The sequence below is a fragment of the Myiozetetes cayanensis genome, unplaced genomic scaffold, assembly GCF_022539395.1.
Source record: "Myiozetetes cayanensis isolate MyiCay16 unplaced genomic scaffold, myiCay2020 scf19, whole genome shotgun sequence".
NCBI lineage: Eukaryota > Metazoa > Chordata > Aves > Passeriformes > Tyrannidae > Myiozetetes > Myiozetetes cayanensis.
The window spans coordinates 7,099,957-7,120,000 of record NW_026087400.1 but is presented as its reverse complement, the minus strand read 5'-3'; the positions used below and the strand labels follow the sequence as shown (position 1 = coordinate 7,120,000).

General features: G+C 41.4%; 1 protein-coding gene across 2 annotated transcripts in view; it reads left to right on the top strand.

Moving 5' to 3' along the window:
- GNAS (GNAS complex locus) overlaps positions 1-20,044 on the top strand; it is a 139,463-nt gene that overhangs the window by 47,931 nt on the left and 71,488 nt on the right. The window contains exons 1-2 of one of the 2 annotated variants that reach the window (XM_050313954.1): positions 138-561; positions 4,205-4,277. In XM_050313954.1, the coding sequence (XP_050169911.1) occupies positions 423-561; positions 4,205-4,277 (212 nt within the window). In that variant the 5' untranslated portion in view covers positions 138-422. Of the gene's footprint in view, positions 1-137; positions 562-4,204; positions 4,278-20,044 lie in introns of those variants that run through there. The other variant, XM_050313953.1, reaches the window with a different exon arrangement.

The following is a 20,044-nucleotide window of genomic DNA, read 5'->3' as shown; positions in this document are numbered from 1 at the left end:
GGATTTGTTCCTGTGCGTGCGGCGCGGGGGGGGACATTTGTGCTGCCTCTAGAGGAGCCGGCGGCCCGGCCGGGGCGCGGAGATCCCCGCGGATCGCTCCGCACCCCCCGGGAAAGGTGCGCCGAGGGGATCGGCGGGGGGCGGGGGAGGAGAGGCAGCTGCAGCTGCCGGGGAGGAGGCCCGGCGGAGCGGCAGCAAAGTCATCGCTATCGGCCCCCCCTCGGCTGGCTCCGGGCTCGGCGCTCTCCATGTCTCTGGCTCTGGGCAGCGGCCGCCACAGCAGCGAGTAGGGGGGGAGGAGGAGGAGGAGGAGGAGGAAGAAGAAGGGAGCCCGGGAGTGCCTCCCTCCCTCCCTCCCTCCCCCGGCAGCCCCGGCCGCCTCCCGTCCCCTCGCCCCACGTCCCTGCCTTCCCCTCCCCAAGATGGGCTGTTTAGGGAACAGCAAGACGGAGGATCAGCGCAACGAGGAGAAGGCGCAGCGGGAGGCCAACAAGAAGATCGAGAAGCAGCTGCAGAAGGACAAGCAGGTCTATAGGGCCACGCACCGGCTCCTCCTGCTGGGTAAGGGGCCGCGGGCAGCGGGGCCGGGGGCCGTGCCCTGCCCGCCGGGGCGCCGGCCCCAGCCCGGGCACGGGGAGGCCGGGGCAGAGGTGGGGCCCAGCCGGGGCCGCGGGGATCCGCTACAGCGCCCGGGGCGGGGGGGCCGGGGGCGCCGGGGGAGCGGCGGGGAGGGCTCGGGCACCACCCGGGGCGCCGCGGGAGGGGCCGGGGCAGGTACGGGAGCGGCGACCCCGGCGGGGCGGGCAGCGGGGCCTCGGGCGGGCGCGGGCAGGGGGCCGGGGATGCCGCGGCGAGGGGCCCGCGGGGAGCCCGGCAGATAAACAGGGCAGGGCAGTGACAGCGGCCGCGGGCGAGCGGAGCGCGGCAGGGCCGGACACCGCTCCCCTTTTCGCCGCGGCTCGGGGTGCCGAGGGACGCGCGGCCAGGCCGGGGAGAGGAGGAGGAAGAGGAAGGGAGGAAGTCGGGGAATCGTTTGGGGGAAACGGAGGGAGGATGTGTGTCCCGGAGGGAAGCGCGGCCGCGCTGGGGCCGGGCAGCGGCGCAGGGCCGGGCGGGCACAGCCCCGGCCCCGCAGGGCTCGTCCCCCCGCGCTGTCGCACCAGGAATTGAGGGACCGCGCTGGGAGCGCCGGCACAGCCCCGCTCCAGGTGCGATTCCAGCCGCTCCTCCGGGTTACCTGCCCGTGGGTTTTTTTTTTCCACGAGATATATTTAGAAACGCGGGTTGTGGCTTCCCAAGGAAGGGAAAGGTCCAAAAATCGTTATAGGGGGGGAGCAAGGAAATGTTTTGTCAGGCTCGTTATTTCAGCGTATTTGGGAGTAGTGTTTTAAGATCGGATGCAGTTACGAGCCGTGGGTTGTTTTGGTCACGCCGAGGGACCGCCTGTGCACGTTCTGCAGGGCTGTAGTGTGGAACACAGGGTAGGCCTCGCCGAGCTGACTCAGTTCTGGGGTGAAAAAACCTTCGTTGAAGAGGAAAAAGAAAAATTTTTTTTTTTTTTTTTAAGGCTGTGAATTTGGAAGTGTACTTTCACCAGTAACATCTTTCAAATAGTCATTCGAAGAAAGAGACTTAACATAAATGGAGAGAGACTGGGGCTACAGCAGCACCTGCAGCACTGAGGAGCCTGCCAGGGCTCCATCAGAAGTCTTTTAACAGGATAATTTGGACTTCAGCTCTTGGGGAATGTCTTGGACTTCCAGATTTCAGGCTGAACATTATGTAGATACATAGAAACCATTTGTCATCAGACGGGTTGCTTTCATAAGAGGCAAAATTTCAGCAAACAGAAACATGATGGGCTTGCCTGGGTTTTCTTTCTGGGTTTTGTTTGTTTGTTTGTTGTTTTTATTTTGTTTTAGGTTTTTGTTTTGGTTTTTGTTTGTTTGTTTGTTTTTAGTTTAGGTGGCTGAAAAATAGTTTAGATACTTGTAAATAAAAATTTGTGTATGTTTAGTGATGGCAGTAAGGTCATCTGTGTGTGTGTGTTTTAAAGTGGTAGTTCAGGTGTTACAGTTTCTGTCACCAATTGTGGATAGTCTGTAACATAGACTCACTGGTAAACACCCAAATATAACAGTTCCTGTCCCCATTATTATGTTATGTTTCCTTTATAAGACACGTGAAATAGAAAGCCAAGCACTTTGAAAGTATTCTTAATCTTTTCAAATCATATTCAAGTAGCAACAAAGAGCTGCTGAATATTCTAGCGGGTTTATGCTGCTCCTTGTAGGCCCCACCGCTGTACACGTGCTTGTCCTGCTGCCACGAGCAGTCTCACTGAAATTAATGGAACTCTCCTTGGTGGTGAAGTTAAATGTGTCTGTAGCTGTTGGTAAGAATACGGCCTTAACGAGCAGCCAAATATAGAAATAGACTTATGTAGATGTAATACTTCATTTTGGTTCCCTGGTGTTGTATCTGATCCAGAGAACCCAGGTGTGTCAATACCAAACCCTATGTGTTTATAGCAAATGCAACAACTATCCAGCCCTGTTCTTGGCCTAAGTGAAGTAAAGATTTTGGCTCCCAGTGCTTATAAATACGAGATGTGATTTAGAGTTACAGCTGAAATTTAGTTGTTGATTATTTTTAAATGGAAATGTGACTATAGCAAATGCTGCTCTTCCTGAATAATTCTTAGTTGCGAAGAGGACCCAGTCTCTCTGTCTTAACCCAAGACACTAATTCTGGATGAGTTTTGCCACCTGTGTTTATTGCCTCGTGCAGTCTGTCTGAAGAGACAGAGGGTGTCTGTTACAGTATAGTAGTTTAGGGGAGAAGTGGTGCTTGCATAAAGAGTTGTAGATAAAAACTGCTCTCTAAATGCTTAGAAAACACCATTGAGCAAGGAGAGGAAAAAGGAGTGAGGCTCTGGTATTAAAGTGGCAAAACATGCCAGCAGGTTTTACGGAGAGCCGAGCAGGACTGTTGGGAATTCACGGGGGAGAAGGAAAGGAAGGGAGAAAGCAGAGGGGGAAACGTGTTTGTCAGGAAAATGAACTTTGAAATATAACTGCTAAAATACAGTTTTGAACATGAGGCTCAAAATGGAGGCTTGTGCTGTCAGTGTGTGCTAGCAGAGGCCTGACATCCTATAAATACAAACTGTACCTCCCTGCCCGTTCTGCCACAGATGTACAGTTCCTGTTGTTGAGACACAGGCTAATGAGGGGAGTGAGCAAGTAGCCAGGAGATGCTAAGGGGAAATCTTTCTAAATTTTGCCAGGTTGTGCTACTACTCTTGCAAAAAAAAAATGTGCTTGCTTTATTTAGAAAGCTGCCGATCTGGCAGCGTGGAGCAGCTCAATTAAATGCTGCTGTTGGAGTTGTTCAGCGTGCATGGAAAAACGGGTACTATAGGCAGATGGGCTGCCCTGTGCACTGGCATCCGAGCAGCTCAGCAGAAATAGCATCCATCCACTTATGGAAACTGGAGTAAAGTGGAGTGGGGGTTTCTGTGCTGCAGGTATATGGGGGAAGCAAGGCAGGGCTGTGGGGGGGTGCTGTTTGGAGCAGGCAGCCACAGAAGGTGGTCTTTGCGTCTCGTCGTGCTATAGCGTTGGTTTTGGAACATGTAGAGAGGGTGGGAGGTTGCTTACAAGACACAAATAGGAGAAGGAGGTTTTTGTAGCACTGTGGGTGGAGGCTTAAAGGGATGCCTTCCTTTTTCAGATGTGAGTATCCACGTATTTTACTTCTTGGGATTTACGTTAGTCTTCTACGGGGTGATGATAAACTGCAGCCAAACTTGAAATAATTTAAGGATCTAACAAAAATGCTTTGGTTTAATAGGGACTTCAGTCAGTCTTTCCCTCCGTCAGATAGCAGTGACAAGGCCTGTTTTCTTCTCTATAAAATGTTGAAGTTGTCCTTTTTCTTTCCAAATACTGCAATCTGCTTTTAACGTTGACACTGGAAAAACGGACAGTGAAATGATCCAAGATTCAGATCTGACACATGACTTGAGCTGGGCATTTATTTTTAGCTACAACTGAAGTTTCCAGTGGCAATTATTTCTTTCACTTTTCACTCTTGCACTGAGAAAACCAACTCTCTCGATTTTACCCTGAAGAAAAAAATTTTGGTGTATCCCTTAATCACTCATGCTTCCTTCTGAAATTGATTTACTTTCATTTTCTAGGTGCTGGTGAATCCGGTAAAAGCACAATAGTCAAACAGATGAGGATCTTGCACGTGAATGGATTTAATGCTGAGTAAGTGCATTTGCTTTTTCACTTTACAGCGTACCTTCCTCCTGTGCACTGCACAGAGTCAGAGCTGCTGGTTTATAGCTTGGTGTGTCTTCTTCTTGCTGCTGTTTCACTGTCTCTAGAATTTAAGTGTGCATTTTTTAATTAGATTAATAGACATTCAGTTGAAGAAGTCAGGCACCAATCTTAAGTGAGATCCAGCAGTATAAAATTATTATATCAAGGCACAGCTTAAGTTTTGTGTGTTTGTTAATTGCAGTTTCTTTCACAACATGGCTGACACTGATTTACCTCAGCTATAGCACATGGCTTCATATTGCTGAAAACAGGCCTGGTGTCAATGTACAAAATAAGTGCAATTTTCTTTATTTAGAATAAGTAAGGCTTTAGTTTCCGTCTCTTCACAAAATGAAACTGTACTATGAATTTTGGGGTTTCTGTTGCATTTGCTTGTCCAGATGATTGTGTTAAATTATGTTTCTAAAAGCTTTTATTTTTTACACTTAGTATCTGTTCAGTTATTTGATAGTTGTGAGGAGGAGAATGGCATTAAGATAGGAAAAATGGATCATCTGTTTTTTTCATGAGAGGGATTTGTGTTTGCTAACTTTTTGTCTAACCTTGCTAGACAGTAAGAAGAGATTCTTCTGCATGTTACTTTATACCTGCAAGCATCTGTGTGTTTATCCCCAAACCTACTAAATTAATTCTAATTGAATGAAAGTATTGAAATTTCAAAGCTTATTCTCTGTGTTTAATTTTAATTTTTTTATTTTTTTAAATAATATTTCTGGTTTTGTCTCCCTTGTTGTTGAGCATAGCAGTTTGTATTGTCATCCTCTAGCTTTTAGTGGTATCATCTATTTTGTTAATCCTACCTTTTTGGGAAGATGAAGCTTTCACTAGTCTTCCAGTAGTTAATTACTGAGTAAGAATGTCTGAGCTAAAAGTTTAGCCGAGGAGCCTGGATAGTACTTTTCCCTAATCACCAAATGCTGGTTCAGGATAAGGTACACCATCTTTTGAATGAAAGTTCAGACTGATTCATAATAAATTACATTCTGTGCTACATGTTTTAAGCTCCTCTTTCTGGGGAATATTTTCTTTTTTTCCAAATAACTTTTCCGTCAGTGCCTACTCCTGCATCCTGTTACTGCTGAGTTGTCTCCATCATTTTGGCTGCTCTTGTTAAAGACTTCCCAAAAGACCTGTGTGACTTAAAAGATTTGCATGAGTTGACTTGGATGTAGCAGCTCTCAACCTTGGGTGCTAAGTAAAAAGTAAATGAAAGTGCAGGTGGAGGATCCCTGGTGCGTTTGAGAACATCAATCCGTTTAACCAACACAGATCGAAGTTCTCCAAGCACACCGATGCTCTTAAAGAGATAACAATGCTGGCTGATGAATGGGGTGTTATGTGGGTAGATAACCTTCTCAAACCCTGCAAGCCCAAATTTGTGTGGATCTGGGAGCCCAGAGACCCCTCAGCCAAAGCCTGCAGAGCTGGAGAGGGGCTGGGGCACGCTGGGGTTTGCAGCAGCGCTGCGTTCCTCGAGTGTCCCGCTGTGCGTGGTGGGTTTGGGCAGCGCTGAGCGTGCAGCTGCAGTCCAGGGCAACATGGCAAATTTGGCCTCAGGAGGCTCTGCTGGCTTCTGCCTTCTCATAGCGAGGGATTTGGATTACGGAGCAGCCCTGTGCCAGCACAGCCCTGCTGCCAATCACACAGCGTGTCCTGGTGCCACGCGGGAATTGCAGGGAAGGTCCCTGCAGCTCAGGGACCGTGGATTGTCCACCCAACCCATGGCATTCGGGCTTGCAGGGAGTCCTTTGTGCTCGTCCTTTTGTGGGTCCTACGTACTGGAACGCTGAGGTGCATAAAAAAATCAAATAAAGAAGTGGTGTATTTAAAATGTACAAGAATTAAGTTATAATACATCATTTTAGGTTTCTGTTGCCAAAAGCAATCAGTAGATCATAACATACACTTTACGGGGGGGAAAAGGCTGTTTTCCAGTGTTCTAAAATGTACAAGAAGTAAGTTATAATGCATCATTTTGGGTTTCTAGTGCCAAAAACAATCAGTGGATCATAACATACACTTTACAGGGGGGAGAAGGCTGTTTTCCAGTGTTTTGAAATTCTTGCAAGTTACACACATGTCCTTAAGTAACTTGTCTTTTCTTCCAAGTAACTGACTGCTCCCTATGTTGGCCTGCTTTCCCTGTTACCCATTTTGCTGGATTCATTCCCTTTTTATCCTGCTTACCTTGTGGAAAAATGATGTGGGATTCAGCTAACGAGAGAGATAGCATGGAGGTTTTTTTTGGAAGGGTAGGAAAAGCAAAGCATTACTTCTCTTGATGTCCTGATCAGTCTTTCTGGAGCATAAATATGTTTGCCTACAACACCACAGCTGATGCCATGAATAACAGCAGCGTGCTGGTGAAAACTGTACTGTACTGGAGATGAGGAGACTTTTTTTGATGTTGGTGTAATGGATGTAAGTGTAGTTTTGAATTGTTCCTGCTGGAGCGGGTTATTGGTGTGCTGAGAGAAATCCAGTTTAAAGTCCTGCCTAAAACTTGTTTCGCTTTTGTTTGGTTATCCTGTGACCAGTTGTTGTTTGTGGCAGAAAGAGGATACCTGTTGGGAAAAATGTCTAGTGTGCTACTGACAAAGGAATAGAAAGTTTTTTATTTAGTGTTACTCAAATGTTCTTCTTTCAGGTGACTAGGCAGGATACCCAGTGCTAGAAATGCTGGCCTACTCCAATGGGTGTGAGGGGATTTTACTTATTTTGATTTTAGGATTCTTCCCCTAAGTAGTTGAAGGGACAGTTGTTGTGTGCATTTAGGTGAATTGTTGTAGCATTTAACAAGGTGAAATCTATGTAGTCTACAAAACTAGAAGAATTTCCTCTGGGACTCCAATCCTCAATCCCTTTAGCTAATTAATTATTTGAGGAACTGTATGGAATCAAGTGTTCCAGGTAATTAATGTGCTGAATAGTTAAAGCTAAATTGAATGTGAAGGTGGTTAAAGTTCTAGGCAAGTTAACTACAGCAAAGACTGTTCCATTTTTTTCTGTGTTCCTTTCATGATCTGTAGTTGAGTTAGAGACAGAAATGTATGTATTTATTTTTCTGTCCCTGTTGTGAAGGTGGTGTGTGAGAAGCAGAGTAGAATATTGGAGGGGCAAGGCATGCTCTGCAGCACAGGCTGTTCTGGATGGAGTGTTTTGGAAGGGCTTAGCCCTCTTCTGGCTCCTGCACAGTGGCTTCAGGTGGCCGTGCTATCCTCTGACCCCTTCTACAGCAATTCCATAAACAGTGGGAATGTGGCTTCCCCACTTCCAGTGCTCCTCATCTTTAACGTGCAAGAGCTGCCTTTTAAGCATAAGGAAGACGCCGTATCCACCAAATTTTCTGCTCTTTGCACTACAGCCAACAGCAGAGGCCCTTCTGATGTGGAAAGGGTTTAAATTTGGCTTTTAATAGCAGGAAGCCTGTGACTTCCCTTCCTTTCCTTTCCTCCCTCCTCTAAGCTGTCTTTTCGTGAGGCTGTTGCAGAGGAGTGGTCTCTGCTATTGCATGCAGTGTTTTGTGAGTGTCCACTGATAAAGGGGAGCTAAAACCCTTTCTTTTTGGATGTTCAGATGGCAGTCTTTATGAACAGGAAAGGACTAAAAACGGGAAAGGGAGGAAAGGAGTAGCAAGGAATATAGTTGGAAGAATTAAATGTGTTGCTCAGGCTGAAGAGGAAAAACACAGAAAAAAGTTGGTATCTCGAGGCAGGGCTTCTCTGCTTCTGTCATGGCCTTTCACTTACTTTCAGTTTTTTTAAGTCATCTTTCCCCTCAGTGATCGCTGTGGCTTTGGCTGACAGACTCTAAGGAGAGGGTCATTGTCATGCATGACTTTAGAAAGCGGGAATTGGCACAGCCGATGGACAGTTCTGAAGTGTCATGGGAAAAACTGGGACAAGCAGAAATACTTAAATAGAAATAAATGGTTGAAATGTGACTTACGAAATCCACTACAAAGATTGACAAATATGGGGAATGTGCCTTTGTGATTAGTGAGTTTGGATAATACTTAGGATTCAGGAAGTCTGGAGGTTATAGGGAATTTCAGGTAATGCTTCTCAGCCTCAATTTCCTAAACAATGTTGTATAATGTTGACACTTTCTTAAACGGTTATGTTGAAGTGTTGAATAGGAATTTGTATATTTATCAAATCTGTTGATGGTGAAGACACAAGCAGAGATGAATAGCTTTACTTCCAGGACTTAGATGATAAGTATATTTGCATTTCTCTTGTGCTTTTAAAAATTGCTTTCTCTTGGTGGGAAAGTTAGAAAGCCAAGTCACCCTTTTACAGGTTTTGAACATTTTCTCTTTTCTCACCTAGATTTAGTAGTTTGTGAGGAAGGAAAAATAGTAATTGATGGTATCTAATCATTTCTTCATACATGTGGAACTGCATTACCGTTGTTATTTCACGCAATCCAGTAAATGATATTATATGGACACTTTGGTCAGTGTTAGTCTCTCTTGTGACTGAAAAGACTTCGGTCTTGGTAACTTTTCTGTTGTCTAATGTGGGAGTTTTTTTCACTTTGGTCTTTCTATGCATGTGATTTTGTGGAAGGGAAGTTAATGTTATGAGCAAGGGAAAAGTATAATATTTATAACTGAGTCATTTAAAATACTGGATTCCCACCTAATGGCTCATATTAGTTTGTGTACACAAACGTTACGGCTCCATTTTTACAGTTTCTTTACGTTTGTGGACCAATCCCCTATTTCTAGAATGGTCCCATCAGTTCCTTGCCAAGAAACAAACAGACCTTATTGTGCTTTACTTGACTGGCAACAAAAGTAATTTTTTCCTGGTGTTTGAGTAACATTGAAAATTGGAGTGGGGGGGAGGTTTGGGATGTGTGATTTCCCTCCCCCCCACTTCTTTCTTTCTGTGCTTCACAGTGTCTATTAGAGGTTTCTGCACATTTGAGGCAGAGAGCATTTTTTTTTTTCTCAGCTCCTGTTCCAGGGCACAGATGAGGTGTCACTGTGCTGGAAAATCTGTGTGTACATGTCTGTTCAAGACTATGAAACCTTCCATTCCAGCTGAACAACTAGTTACGGGTTTTGATCAAAATTTGTGCCATAGAGCATAAAGAGAAGGAGTGGGTGAAGAGGGGACCAGGATTTGTATTTCAGTCAATTTTAGGTCTTGTCCTAAGAACTGACACGGTTGTGTAATTGAGTTTTGTCAAAAGACAAAAATATGCCATCAGCAAATAAATACTATGAACAAGAACTGACTACTCCATACAGCTTGTAAAAGTTTATGCAAAATGTTTATGCATGTTAAATAAAACTTCCATCAACCTGGAAAAAATGGGAGGTAATATCTGGTGATGTTAAACCACCTGAGCAAGAAAGAAATTCCTTAACTGTTAGGAAGTTTAGTGTAGTGTTCATGTGCTTGAAATGATCTTTTCTTTGGAAATACTTTTATTTCTACAAAGAGGAAGAATCTGTTCTGTGAAAATCTGAACTCAATGAAGCAGTATTAATATTTTGTTAGCATTAAAATAATAAAGGAAAAAAACGTTCAAGTTTTGGGGTTTTTTTCAAGTTCATTGTGAGGTCTTGCCCTAAGAGATAAGACATTACCCCTTAGGATCATGTGCAAATGGTTTGTATTTAGATCTCCTACTCAGGTGTGATTTTCCTTTTTAATATTGTAAGGTGACTTTTCAGGAAATTCTGATGTTTATAAATGCCTACACTGGGCCTTACTTGGCAAAGACAGTTAACACACCGTGGTGTTGAATATTCTGATAGTCAGTGGAGTAACTCCTTTACCTTGCTCAGAGGCTTTCTGAAGTCAAGCCATTAAAATATTTCCACGTGCAAGTGAAGTGCATTTTTTTTTACAGGTGAAAAATGGTGTTATTTGGGTTCCTGAAAGTATTACAGATAAGCAATGTATGAAGGAATCAAAAGTTTAAAAAACTACTTGGTTTTATCTGGTTTTAGATGCTCGTGGTAGGCTCAGACTAACCATCAGTGGAGGGAAGACAGCACAGTAATGAAAGCAAGCATTGACTTCCACTTTTACATTCTACTTTGTTTTCAAATGCCTGTTTTGTGTGTTTGCTTTTCCAAGAAGCTGTTACTTAGATAAAAGAAGGGAAGGGGGAATTGAACATAAAAATTTCTTTATTTTGATTATTTCATGGGAAACATGGTGTTGCTTGTAGCAAAATGTGCATTTACTGGTTGGGAAAATTTGAATTCTCCTAGAAAAGCAGTATTTAAACTTCCAGTTCTGTGTTGTTACATGACGAGAGCTCTCTGTCCTCTGAATTACTGTTCCTGGCCTTGCAACTTGACATTTGTATTTCAGTTAAATATTTCAGTTTTCTGATCTAGGGGAAAAAAAACCAAACAACCAAACAAAAAAACAAAACACCAAAAAACCCAGTAGTAAACTCATCCCTTAAGCTAAATTTGCATATGGTGCAGACATGACTTGGCATGTAAAGGGACTGGCCAAAAATATGGCAGTAGTTTTATTTGTTTTGAGGTTTAAATTTCACAAAAGCTTTTTAAGTATGCAGCTATCAACCTCGTAGGAAGCTTTATAGTTAGAGTTGTAGAGAGCTTGGAGAGCAATAACTATGAATAGCAGAATAAGCATGAGTGATGTAATCTGAGAAGCCAAAGAGAGAGACAGAAGAGAGCTTAAGACTTAACTATGTGGAAAACATTGTGAATGGGTCTGGGAGGATTTTGACTTTTGATGGTAGATGTGGGATTTTACCCATTGGTTCTGGTGAAATCAAACAAATGAAAATGAATGCCGTTTTACAAAATTTCCACATTTCCTTTTACTTTCCCAAACCAGAAAATAAACTGTCCAGTGGGTAACTGAGCTGATGGAGTCAGGTTTCTGTGACTTCTTCTGTCTCATGGATCTTTTCTGCAAGTCCCTGCCAGTCCCCTGCAGCATCTGCAGCTCCTCTGGGGGACCTGGAGCCTTCCAGGCTCTCCTATTTCCAGTCCTTCTTCTAGTCCATGGCCCTGATGTTCCCTGGAACACCGACTCCTAAATATTCCTGCATCAGCCTGCCCTTTGTCTTCCTTTTTTCTGCTTTTCCTGCTAGCTGAGTGTCAGCTGGTGTAGATCTACATGAACTCTTCCTGCTTTTCCTCACTGGAGTGGTCTCTCTTCTACTCAGCCTCTGATTTTCGTTTCTGGAAATTAATTTCTGCAACAAAAAAACCAACCCTTCTTCAATTTTGGTTGGACAACATTATCTGAGAGAGAGGGAGACACGGAAAAGACCTAAAAAATGTCTTGCTCTTCCTTAATTCACTCCTAATATTTTTCTAATATTTTTTTCTCAGCTTCCATTTCTTTCAAGTTGATGGAAGTTATATTAACTTACATAAACATTTTCCATAAACTTTTGCTCTGCACATTCATGAGTTAAAGTGGAAGTGGTGTGTTTTTCTCCATTTTCTTATCTTAAGCAAACATCTACTAGTATAAGCCAATGTATCATATTCTGCTTAACTTATTTAATAAATAACAAAATACATTAAATACTGCAAAAAAACTTTAGATACTTAAAAATATAGCTCTCTATGGAGAATGTTAAATGTATACCCAAATCCCACGCTTCATTGTCCTTTCTGAAAAAAAAAAAATGCAGTGTATTTTTTCAGGTTTTAGCCCAGTCTTCTCAATAATTTACTGTGCAGAGTGGTTATCTTTTCTCTAGCCAGTGTCACAGAATCAGAACTGTGTGAAGAATTTTCCTCTGTAGTATCTTACTGTATTTCCTATTTCCCATATATTTTGGAGGGGCAAACTGGGCAGCACTCTGATTTTTTTTCCCAGTAAAAAAATGTTTTTACTAATTTATCCAGATAGACTTTGGAATAATTGCTTTATATATGAACAGAATGCTGCTTATCATCTTAAGCTCATGCAAGTTACCTTTTCAGTATTAAAACTATACATCATTGCAATTCCTGAAGATTCCTCTTACTTCATGACAAAGCTACATTTTACCTGTTGCCAGTCATTCAATTTTTTCAATTTCTTTTTGTTAAAACCTCGTGGTTTTGTCCCAGAAGATAACATGTACTGTGAATAAATATCTAGATATGAGTGTGATCTCACTGTTTCTTAGGTCGCTGAGCTCCTGTGTTGTTCTCCTGGGCTGGGGGAGCAGGTTTTGGGGTTCTGAGGTGGTTTTTTTGGAAGTGAAAACACTGCTCTTGTTCCAGTTTCCTGAGCATCCTTCCTGAGCGTCTCCTAGATCAAGGCAGGCAGAGCTGATGCTTTGAAGTATAATCCAGCAGGCAAATCTCTCTCTCTCTCTTTATTTTTAGATATATCATGTGTTTGTATATTAGGGTTGCCCAGGTCCCATCTCTCACGAAGGGTTGAGGTGCAGAAATTGTTCAGCTTGGTCCTGGTCATTCAAAGCTCTCAAGTTGAAATGAAGGAAATTCCACTGATGAGGGGTTTTTTTTAATATAACTTAAATCCTGATGTCAAAAATAATATACCCTGCATTTTACTTGGATAGTTGAACCTTGAGTAAGTAGTAAATGCAATTATTTAAGATACAGTGGAAACGAGCTGCATTTTTAATAGTTATTTCTACAACTGTAAATAAACATGAAGTTAATTAAAATGACTTGTTTACTGCTGAGCTTGCTTACTCAGAAACAGCAATACACTGAGGTGTGTTTCTGACAGCTAAGAGGCCAAATTGTCCACTTTTTGAGAAATGTAGTAGTGGAATATCTTAATGGGATGTTTAGTTTTAAGATGGCTTGCTATTACAAGAGTGCAGAAAAACCTGTGACCTTCTCTCTGGGCTACCTGTTGCTGACTGTATTCTCCACAGGGCCATTTAATAAGTCATTGTGTTCGCTTCTCTTTTTATTTGAGGCACCAGAAAATAATTATCCCTCCCAGCTGCACGCTCGTAGCCTCCCAGGAGTGGTGGGTGAGCTAATGGAGCAGGCAGAGGTGTGCAGGATTTCCTTCTGAGGTTTGGTGAAATCCCAGGAGACCTCACGTTGAGCCTTGAACGGCACCTTCCCGGCTTGCTGGGGGATTTACCCTCTGCCTCCTTAATAACCATGATTTCAGTACTCACTTCTTGTCTCTAGATCTGTGTGCACACACAGGCTTTTGTTTCCTTCAAGTTAAGGCATTTTTATGTGACAGTGCAGTCAATATGTATGTAATATAAATGTAATACATATAAATATATATGTAATATAAATGCTCATGTTAATTAAAAATGTTTAAAGGCAGTGGGCGCCTGAATTTCTTCCTTAAGTCTGTAATACTCGTATCTTGCTTGATTTTTGTTTAATTGTTTTTTAACATAGATAAAAATCTGTAGTGGGACACTTAGCACGGTAACTTCAGAAAACTAAGTGTAGTGCCTGTTTTAACTTAAAATAAGTAATCTAGCTAAATGTGGTTTAATGTGGCATTACCGTGGAAAAATTGAACTAGTTGGTTTCATGAATTTTAATTTAATTGCATAACAGTGATTGGCATAGCTTCACGTATTTTGTGTTGCTGGTTAAGACCATTTGAGAAAAATATGAAAATGTACAGCTGTAATAACTCTTTAATAACCAAAAGATAGTTATCATAAGAACATTTGCTGAAAAAGATCTTAGAGAATATCATTAGTTCTTTTGGATTTCTGAAATGATACTGTAATAACAGCACTGCGTTATTCATGAAAAAAACCTGTAAGTACAATGCAAAGCTGAGGAAAATTATTTTTTCTTTAAATGAGAGAGAAAACTGGAAGGAGAAAGGCTCAGTTAAGCACTCAGGATTCCCAGGAAAGCTGGAAACACTCAGGCCTGATCTGCTCCACCAGCCCCAAGTCCACGTACAGCTCAGGCAGAGCTGCTCTGCTTCTCCTGTGCTGCACTTCCTACACTTCCAAATATTTAACAAGACAGTTGCAGAGCTCAGTGTCAGTAAAAAATTTAGGGTTTCTAGTACTTTGTTTCAGTGTATTTTGCAGCAGGCACGTTACACGACTTCCTGGGAGATTTGCTTTTTGGGGTTGTTTAGGGTTTTTAGTTGTTAAATTTCCGTGGTGTGGGAAGTTACTGGATTTTCAGTGCTGGGGTTTGAAGCAAACTAAAATAGATGCCTGGAGATTTGATGCAACCTTTTACTTTTACTATGTCAGAATGATTAAGGTTGTTTCAAAATAGTTACTCCTAAGAACACATCCTGGTTATGCTGAAAAATAGTAGATAAAAACACGTTCTGTAACTTAACACGTGGAACACCTTAAAAATCTGAAATGTAACTATTTTACCTGTTAGTTTTTCGAGTTGGAACTGTGTCACTGGGTTTAAATTTGCCCAAACTCTCAGGAACTTGGGATGCTCCGTGCTGTCTCTGTGTGTTTTGCTTTCACTTAATTGGACAGTCTTCACTTTATGTAATTGCATCTTATGCAATCATATGTTTACTTTCCCTTATGTTTATCATCGAAGAACTTCATAGCATTGTTACCTCGGTATCTTTTTGACACCGCTGGAAAATAAGGGGCAAGAAATAAGTAAAAAAGAGCGAGTTTAGTAAAATGTTTCTGCACATTTTGTGCAATCATAGGGAGTTTGGAGAAAACACTTTGGGTTATGCAGGCAGCACTGTCTGGCTTTTTTCCTCACAGGTTTATTCATAATGAATAGATTTTGAAAATATACTTTTCTCTGGGATTAACTGGAATCAGCCAAGACCTCTGTTTTCTTAACTGAAATTAATAGATTCCATTCTCAGAATTTCATGCAATATAAAAACAGTAAATTTTTTAATTTAATTTTTAATAGTATTGTTTGGACATAGATTTTTTTTTTTTTAACCAAATGCAAAAGGTAAAATTATACATAGTTATGTAGAGAGAGCAGAAACATTCTTTATGTTTTATTCCTTACCAAAGAAAGTATGTTTCCATCCTGTATAATGCTGCAAAGAGAAAAGGAAGCTTGCTATCTATTAGAAGGGCAAGTATCAGGATCATGGATATTTTCAATAAATAATGGACAAGAATCCCAAAGGATTTCCTGTGAGAAACTATGGGAAACGTCAGTGTTAATTTATTTATAATTCTTAGAAAAAGGGGGAAATTCTATTGCTTGAGGTTAGAGATTGCCCAGATGCTTGACATCAAATATGAGCATTGTAATTTATTATTATTATTCCTTACTCTGGTTTCTTGCAACAAGGGTCTATAGGAAGAAGATCCTTAAAGTTCAGCTTAGCTTCACATATAATGAGATCCCACTGAAGGAACCTGTGCTTTTTGGAAATATTAGAGATCTGATTGATAAAATCAGCTGTGTTGGTATTTGATGTAATATCACGCTATATTTTGATTTTTAAATACTGTCTCATGTGACATTAGCAGTGCTTGTGTCACAGGAATGTAGAAGCTGCCTCTCTGACGGATCTCTTGGTGCAGGGGATAACAGTGGTGCAGGAGTCAGATTGTAGATTGTATCTATAAAATTGGGAAAGGACTTGAAAGCCAATTAGTTAATTACCCTAGTCTGGTTTGGGATTTTTTTTGTGGCAAAAAGGCAAATGCAGCCTTGGATACCTAAAAAAGGGGAAAGTGAAACATAAATAATAAAGGGGACTTCCAGCACTGATAAGGGTGTTATTAAAATAGTATATTCCACTCTGGTGTCTCCACTTCTTGAAGGATGTGGAATTACTGGAAAGAACTTGAAAGGAATGTCACAGGAGTTGCCCAAGGTTCAGAAGTGGGGTGTCCAGACGTGGTTTCATGGTAGTGATGTGCAAGAAAGATACTTAAAAATGAAGGCAAGGGTGAGACTGACTTACTAGCATTAGAGAGATTTTAATTGAAATAATGTGTTGGGGATGAGGGAGCCCCATTTAAGCAATCTTAGGGAGATACGGGGGTTTTTAAAAATACATTTCAATCCACCTTCTGAAGATTCAACTTTCCTGATGCTCGGGGTGGCCACTGTGGCTTTGGGAAGCACAAAGCCTGTGCATGTGCTGGAATTACCCACTGCCCGTGCAGCTGTGGACTTCTATTCCTGCTTTTGGTGCCCTGAACATTATTACGGTCTGTGCAATTCTGTGGTGGTATGTGAAGCCTTGAATCTTTTCACTCCTGTATCTGCCTGGAGGCATCACAGGGAGGGGGAAGTGTGGGGGTTGACTTTCAGTTTTGGCTTTTTCCCTTCAGATAACATGCTACTTGTGTTTCGTCACTGTTTTCACTTCCTTCCAAAGCATCACAGATTGGGCAGGGTCTGAGGTGATGTTGGAAGATCCTCTTTTGTGCCAGACTGGTTGATTCCTACTCACATGATGCAAATAAAGTTGGTTGAAGAGCTTGAGATAAGAAGGAAACTCTCAGTAGGAACTGCTAGGCATGTTTCCATCTTCTGCTGCATGAGACTTTCTTGATCACCAGTTATCAGGACAGACTTCTTGTAAGCAGTTCTCTGCCACTGCAGGAGTCTTGAGTGCTCAATCTCATCTAGCTTCAAATTGTGACCTTCAGGAATAATTGTTTTATTTGACATTTCATTTTGATACGGTAGTGCATGGACAAGTGTGGTGGCTTATGGTGCACTGAAAGGCAGACTGAAGTATTCAACTATGCTCTCTGGCCTAGCAGTCTTAAAAATATTTACTAAATATTTGTGTTACCTGACTGTTCCTTGCTGTACCAAACTGCTAACCTGGGTAAAAGCTCTGACTCTGAAGTCTGTTCTGTGGATCAGACATGTATGTGTGTGCCTGAGGAGGTACTGGCTGGATTTAGTGCTGCTCTGTGATTATGGCTGTCAGTACTTGGAAAAAAATAGCAAAATTTCACCTTAGTGTGGATAATTCAAATTGGTATAGTTTTGAGTGCATTAGTATCTCTTAATGAAGCCAAATATAGTTCTCTTCAATTCCATTCATTGTGGACCTTATCTCTCTTTCCGATATGTCTCACTAGTTGCCAAGCAACCTCAACAGTAGTTCTGCACATCCAGCAGCATTTAAAAAAAAAAAAAAAAAGAAGTGAGTAGTTGTTGCTGAAAATAAGATGCCTTCTGATGACATGAATGAAGAGAGTTACGAGAGAAGGAAGTGGGGAGTGGCGAGTTTGGAGCTGAGGTTCTGAGAAAGCCAATAATACTTAAGTAGCACTTTTTATTTTCTGAGCACTAATCAAGCAACTGTAAGATTATTAAATAAAGACTATTTTTCTTTCCTTTCAATGAGTGAAGCACAGTTATGTTTATGCTTCAAACAGTTATGTTTATGCTTCAAAGAGGAGAGGGCAGGATTCTGTCCCAAGAGTGCAGGAGTTAGTTTAGTATATGTATTTCTTTTCTGACCTGTATTGATCCCCCCTGTTTCTGGTTGAATGGCAGATTAACTGGAGGGTTTGGGAAGATTTTTCTTTGTGTGTTTGCTGATCCATAGCCAGCACTATCTATTCATTTCATGCAGATGCACCTGCAGTGTGTTGAGTTTCATTAAAATATTTATCACCAGGAAGGCCTTCCAAATTAGAAGTTTGATAGTTTATGTGTAGGTCCTTTATTACCTGATAATGCTGTAATGCTTCTAAAGCAATAGATAGATCTTATTTTTATATTCTGTCTCCTGTGGGAAATGTGATCTGAGCAGCCAACAAACTACCACAGAAGAGGATATAATGATGCAAATGAAAGCTGATTTGGTAAAATGATCCTGTTTAGATTGTTACATTTCTATGATAGCTTCATTTCTGTTCAAAAAGAAAATTCTATATTACATGTAGACTGACTAAAGCAACATTATTGTGGACACACTGAAGTTAGAAAGTATGTGAATTAAGATTGCCTTGAGTTCATTTTAGTCTAAGACACCATTGCCACCAACTGCCTGTATGGAAAGGTAGTTTTAAATTCTGTAACTAACTACTAAAAAGCTGTAATCAAATTTAATGCATTTTGTTTTAAAGCAGGTTCTGACACTGTAAACACTCGCTTTCCCTTGGTCACAGCCTGCCTGGAATTACCAATTGTGTGCCATTAAGAGTTAGGAGATATTTAAGATATTCCACAAGTTCTGATCTGGAAGACTTTTGGTCCCAGTTTAATCTTTCCCTTCACACTCATTTTTTCCTGAAGAGAGTGGTTTTAAAAACATACCTGTTCCACTTCTGCGTGAGAGTAGTAAAAAATGGATGTGCTGCAAATGGTGAGAAATGGAGATACGTCAATTTTTACCCAGAGTAGGATGTGTTCTGAATTACTCCCTCGGTGTCCATGGAAAACAGACGCACGTGTCCAACACGCTGCAGACCCAGTGAGGCTGTTCCGGGCAGGGTGCTTTGTGCTCAGCCTGTGTGTACACACTGCATGTGCACAGAGGAGCTTTGGGCAAGAGGCTTCTGTTCTGACACAAAACTAGGCAGGATAATACAGGAGGCATTTTCTGTGTGATGCAGATAAACACAAAAAACGAAGGCTCGGGGTGCAAATTCACAGCTTATCCTTGCGAGGCGACTTCCTGCCCTCCTGCTTCCCCAGGAGGGTGAGGTGTTTTAAAGGTAGTGTGATACTTGGAGCTGTTACTCAGAGAACATACACATTTTAAATTACAGTCTGTGTGTTCATCTGCATCACAGACCCAAAGGAGTGAATGCCTGAGGAGTTGTTGTTTTGCTTTGTGTGTGAGGAGTGGTGAATTATTCTTCAGTGCAGTGGATTTGAGTCAGCTGGTGGTAGGTTACTTGTTGCTTTTAATGTGAGGACTAAATCGTTCTAGGTTTAAGGATAAATTGAATTAAGGAATGCAGACAAAAGAACTACACTTGGAAATGGTTAAAACATAATGAAAAAGCATCCCACTGTTATATAGTATTTTTACCACGTTCAACTTCTAAGGTTTATTTGTGTTGGACTAAAAATTCTTTTGACATACTGCAGCTAATAGAGGTAATTTAGAGATAGAAAAATAGTCTCTGTGTGTGTGATGTGTATACAAAAACTGTTTGTAGTAGTGGTATTTTTATCCTCATCTTCTAAGAGAAAAAGACCAGTCCTACTTCATGCTTTTTTTGTAATGCATAAAATACATGGATTTTTACAGCTGCCTCTTGCCTCTAGGCTTGTAAGTAGGTTTGTCTGTGCAAGGTGTGTGTAATTACTATATATATATATATGTGATGTGTTAGTTGCTGCAGCAGTGTTGCCATGTAAACTTGTTGCCCTTTTATATATATATGTATTCTCTATATACCTAGTTTTAAAAGGGTAAATATTATAAACTGGTTGCTCAAGAGCAATATGCTATAAAAAAAGTAATAAGCACATCAGTAAAAGTGTTGGAGGTAGTAATAAAACTGCACTATAATCCTTCTACCAATTTATTGAACTCTAACTGTAGTTATCTATGACAATTAACAGCTACATATTGTACATTAACCCTTTGTATAGTAGTTGGATATGCAGTGATGTTCAGTATGGCTGCAGTGCCTTAAACTTTAGGTTTTCAAGCAAGTGTCTTGTCTAATGTGATAGAACTCACTGCTTTTTGCTTTTCTCTTTTGGTCCAGCTTTTGTTTCAACAAAAAAGGACACCCAGTTACTTTGGGGAGAACATCTTTGTCACAAAATAAAGGTCCTTTTTTTGCACAATGAGAGTAAATCCATGACTTATTTCAGA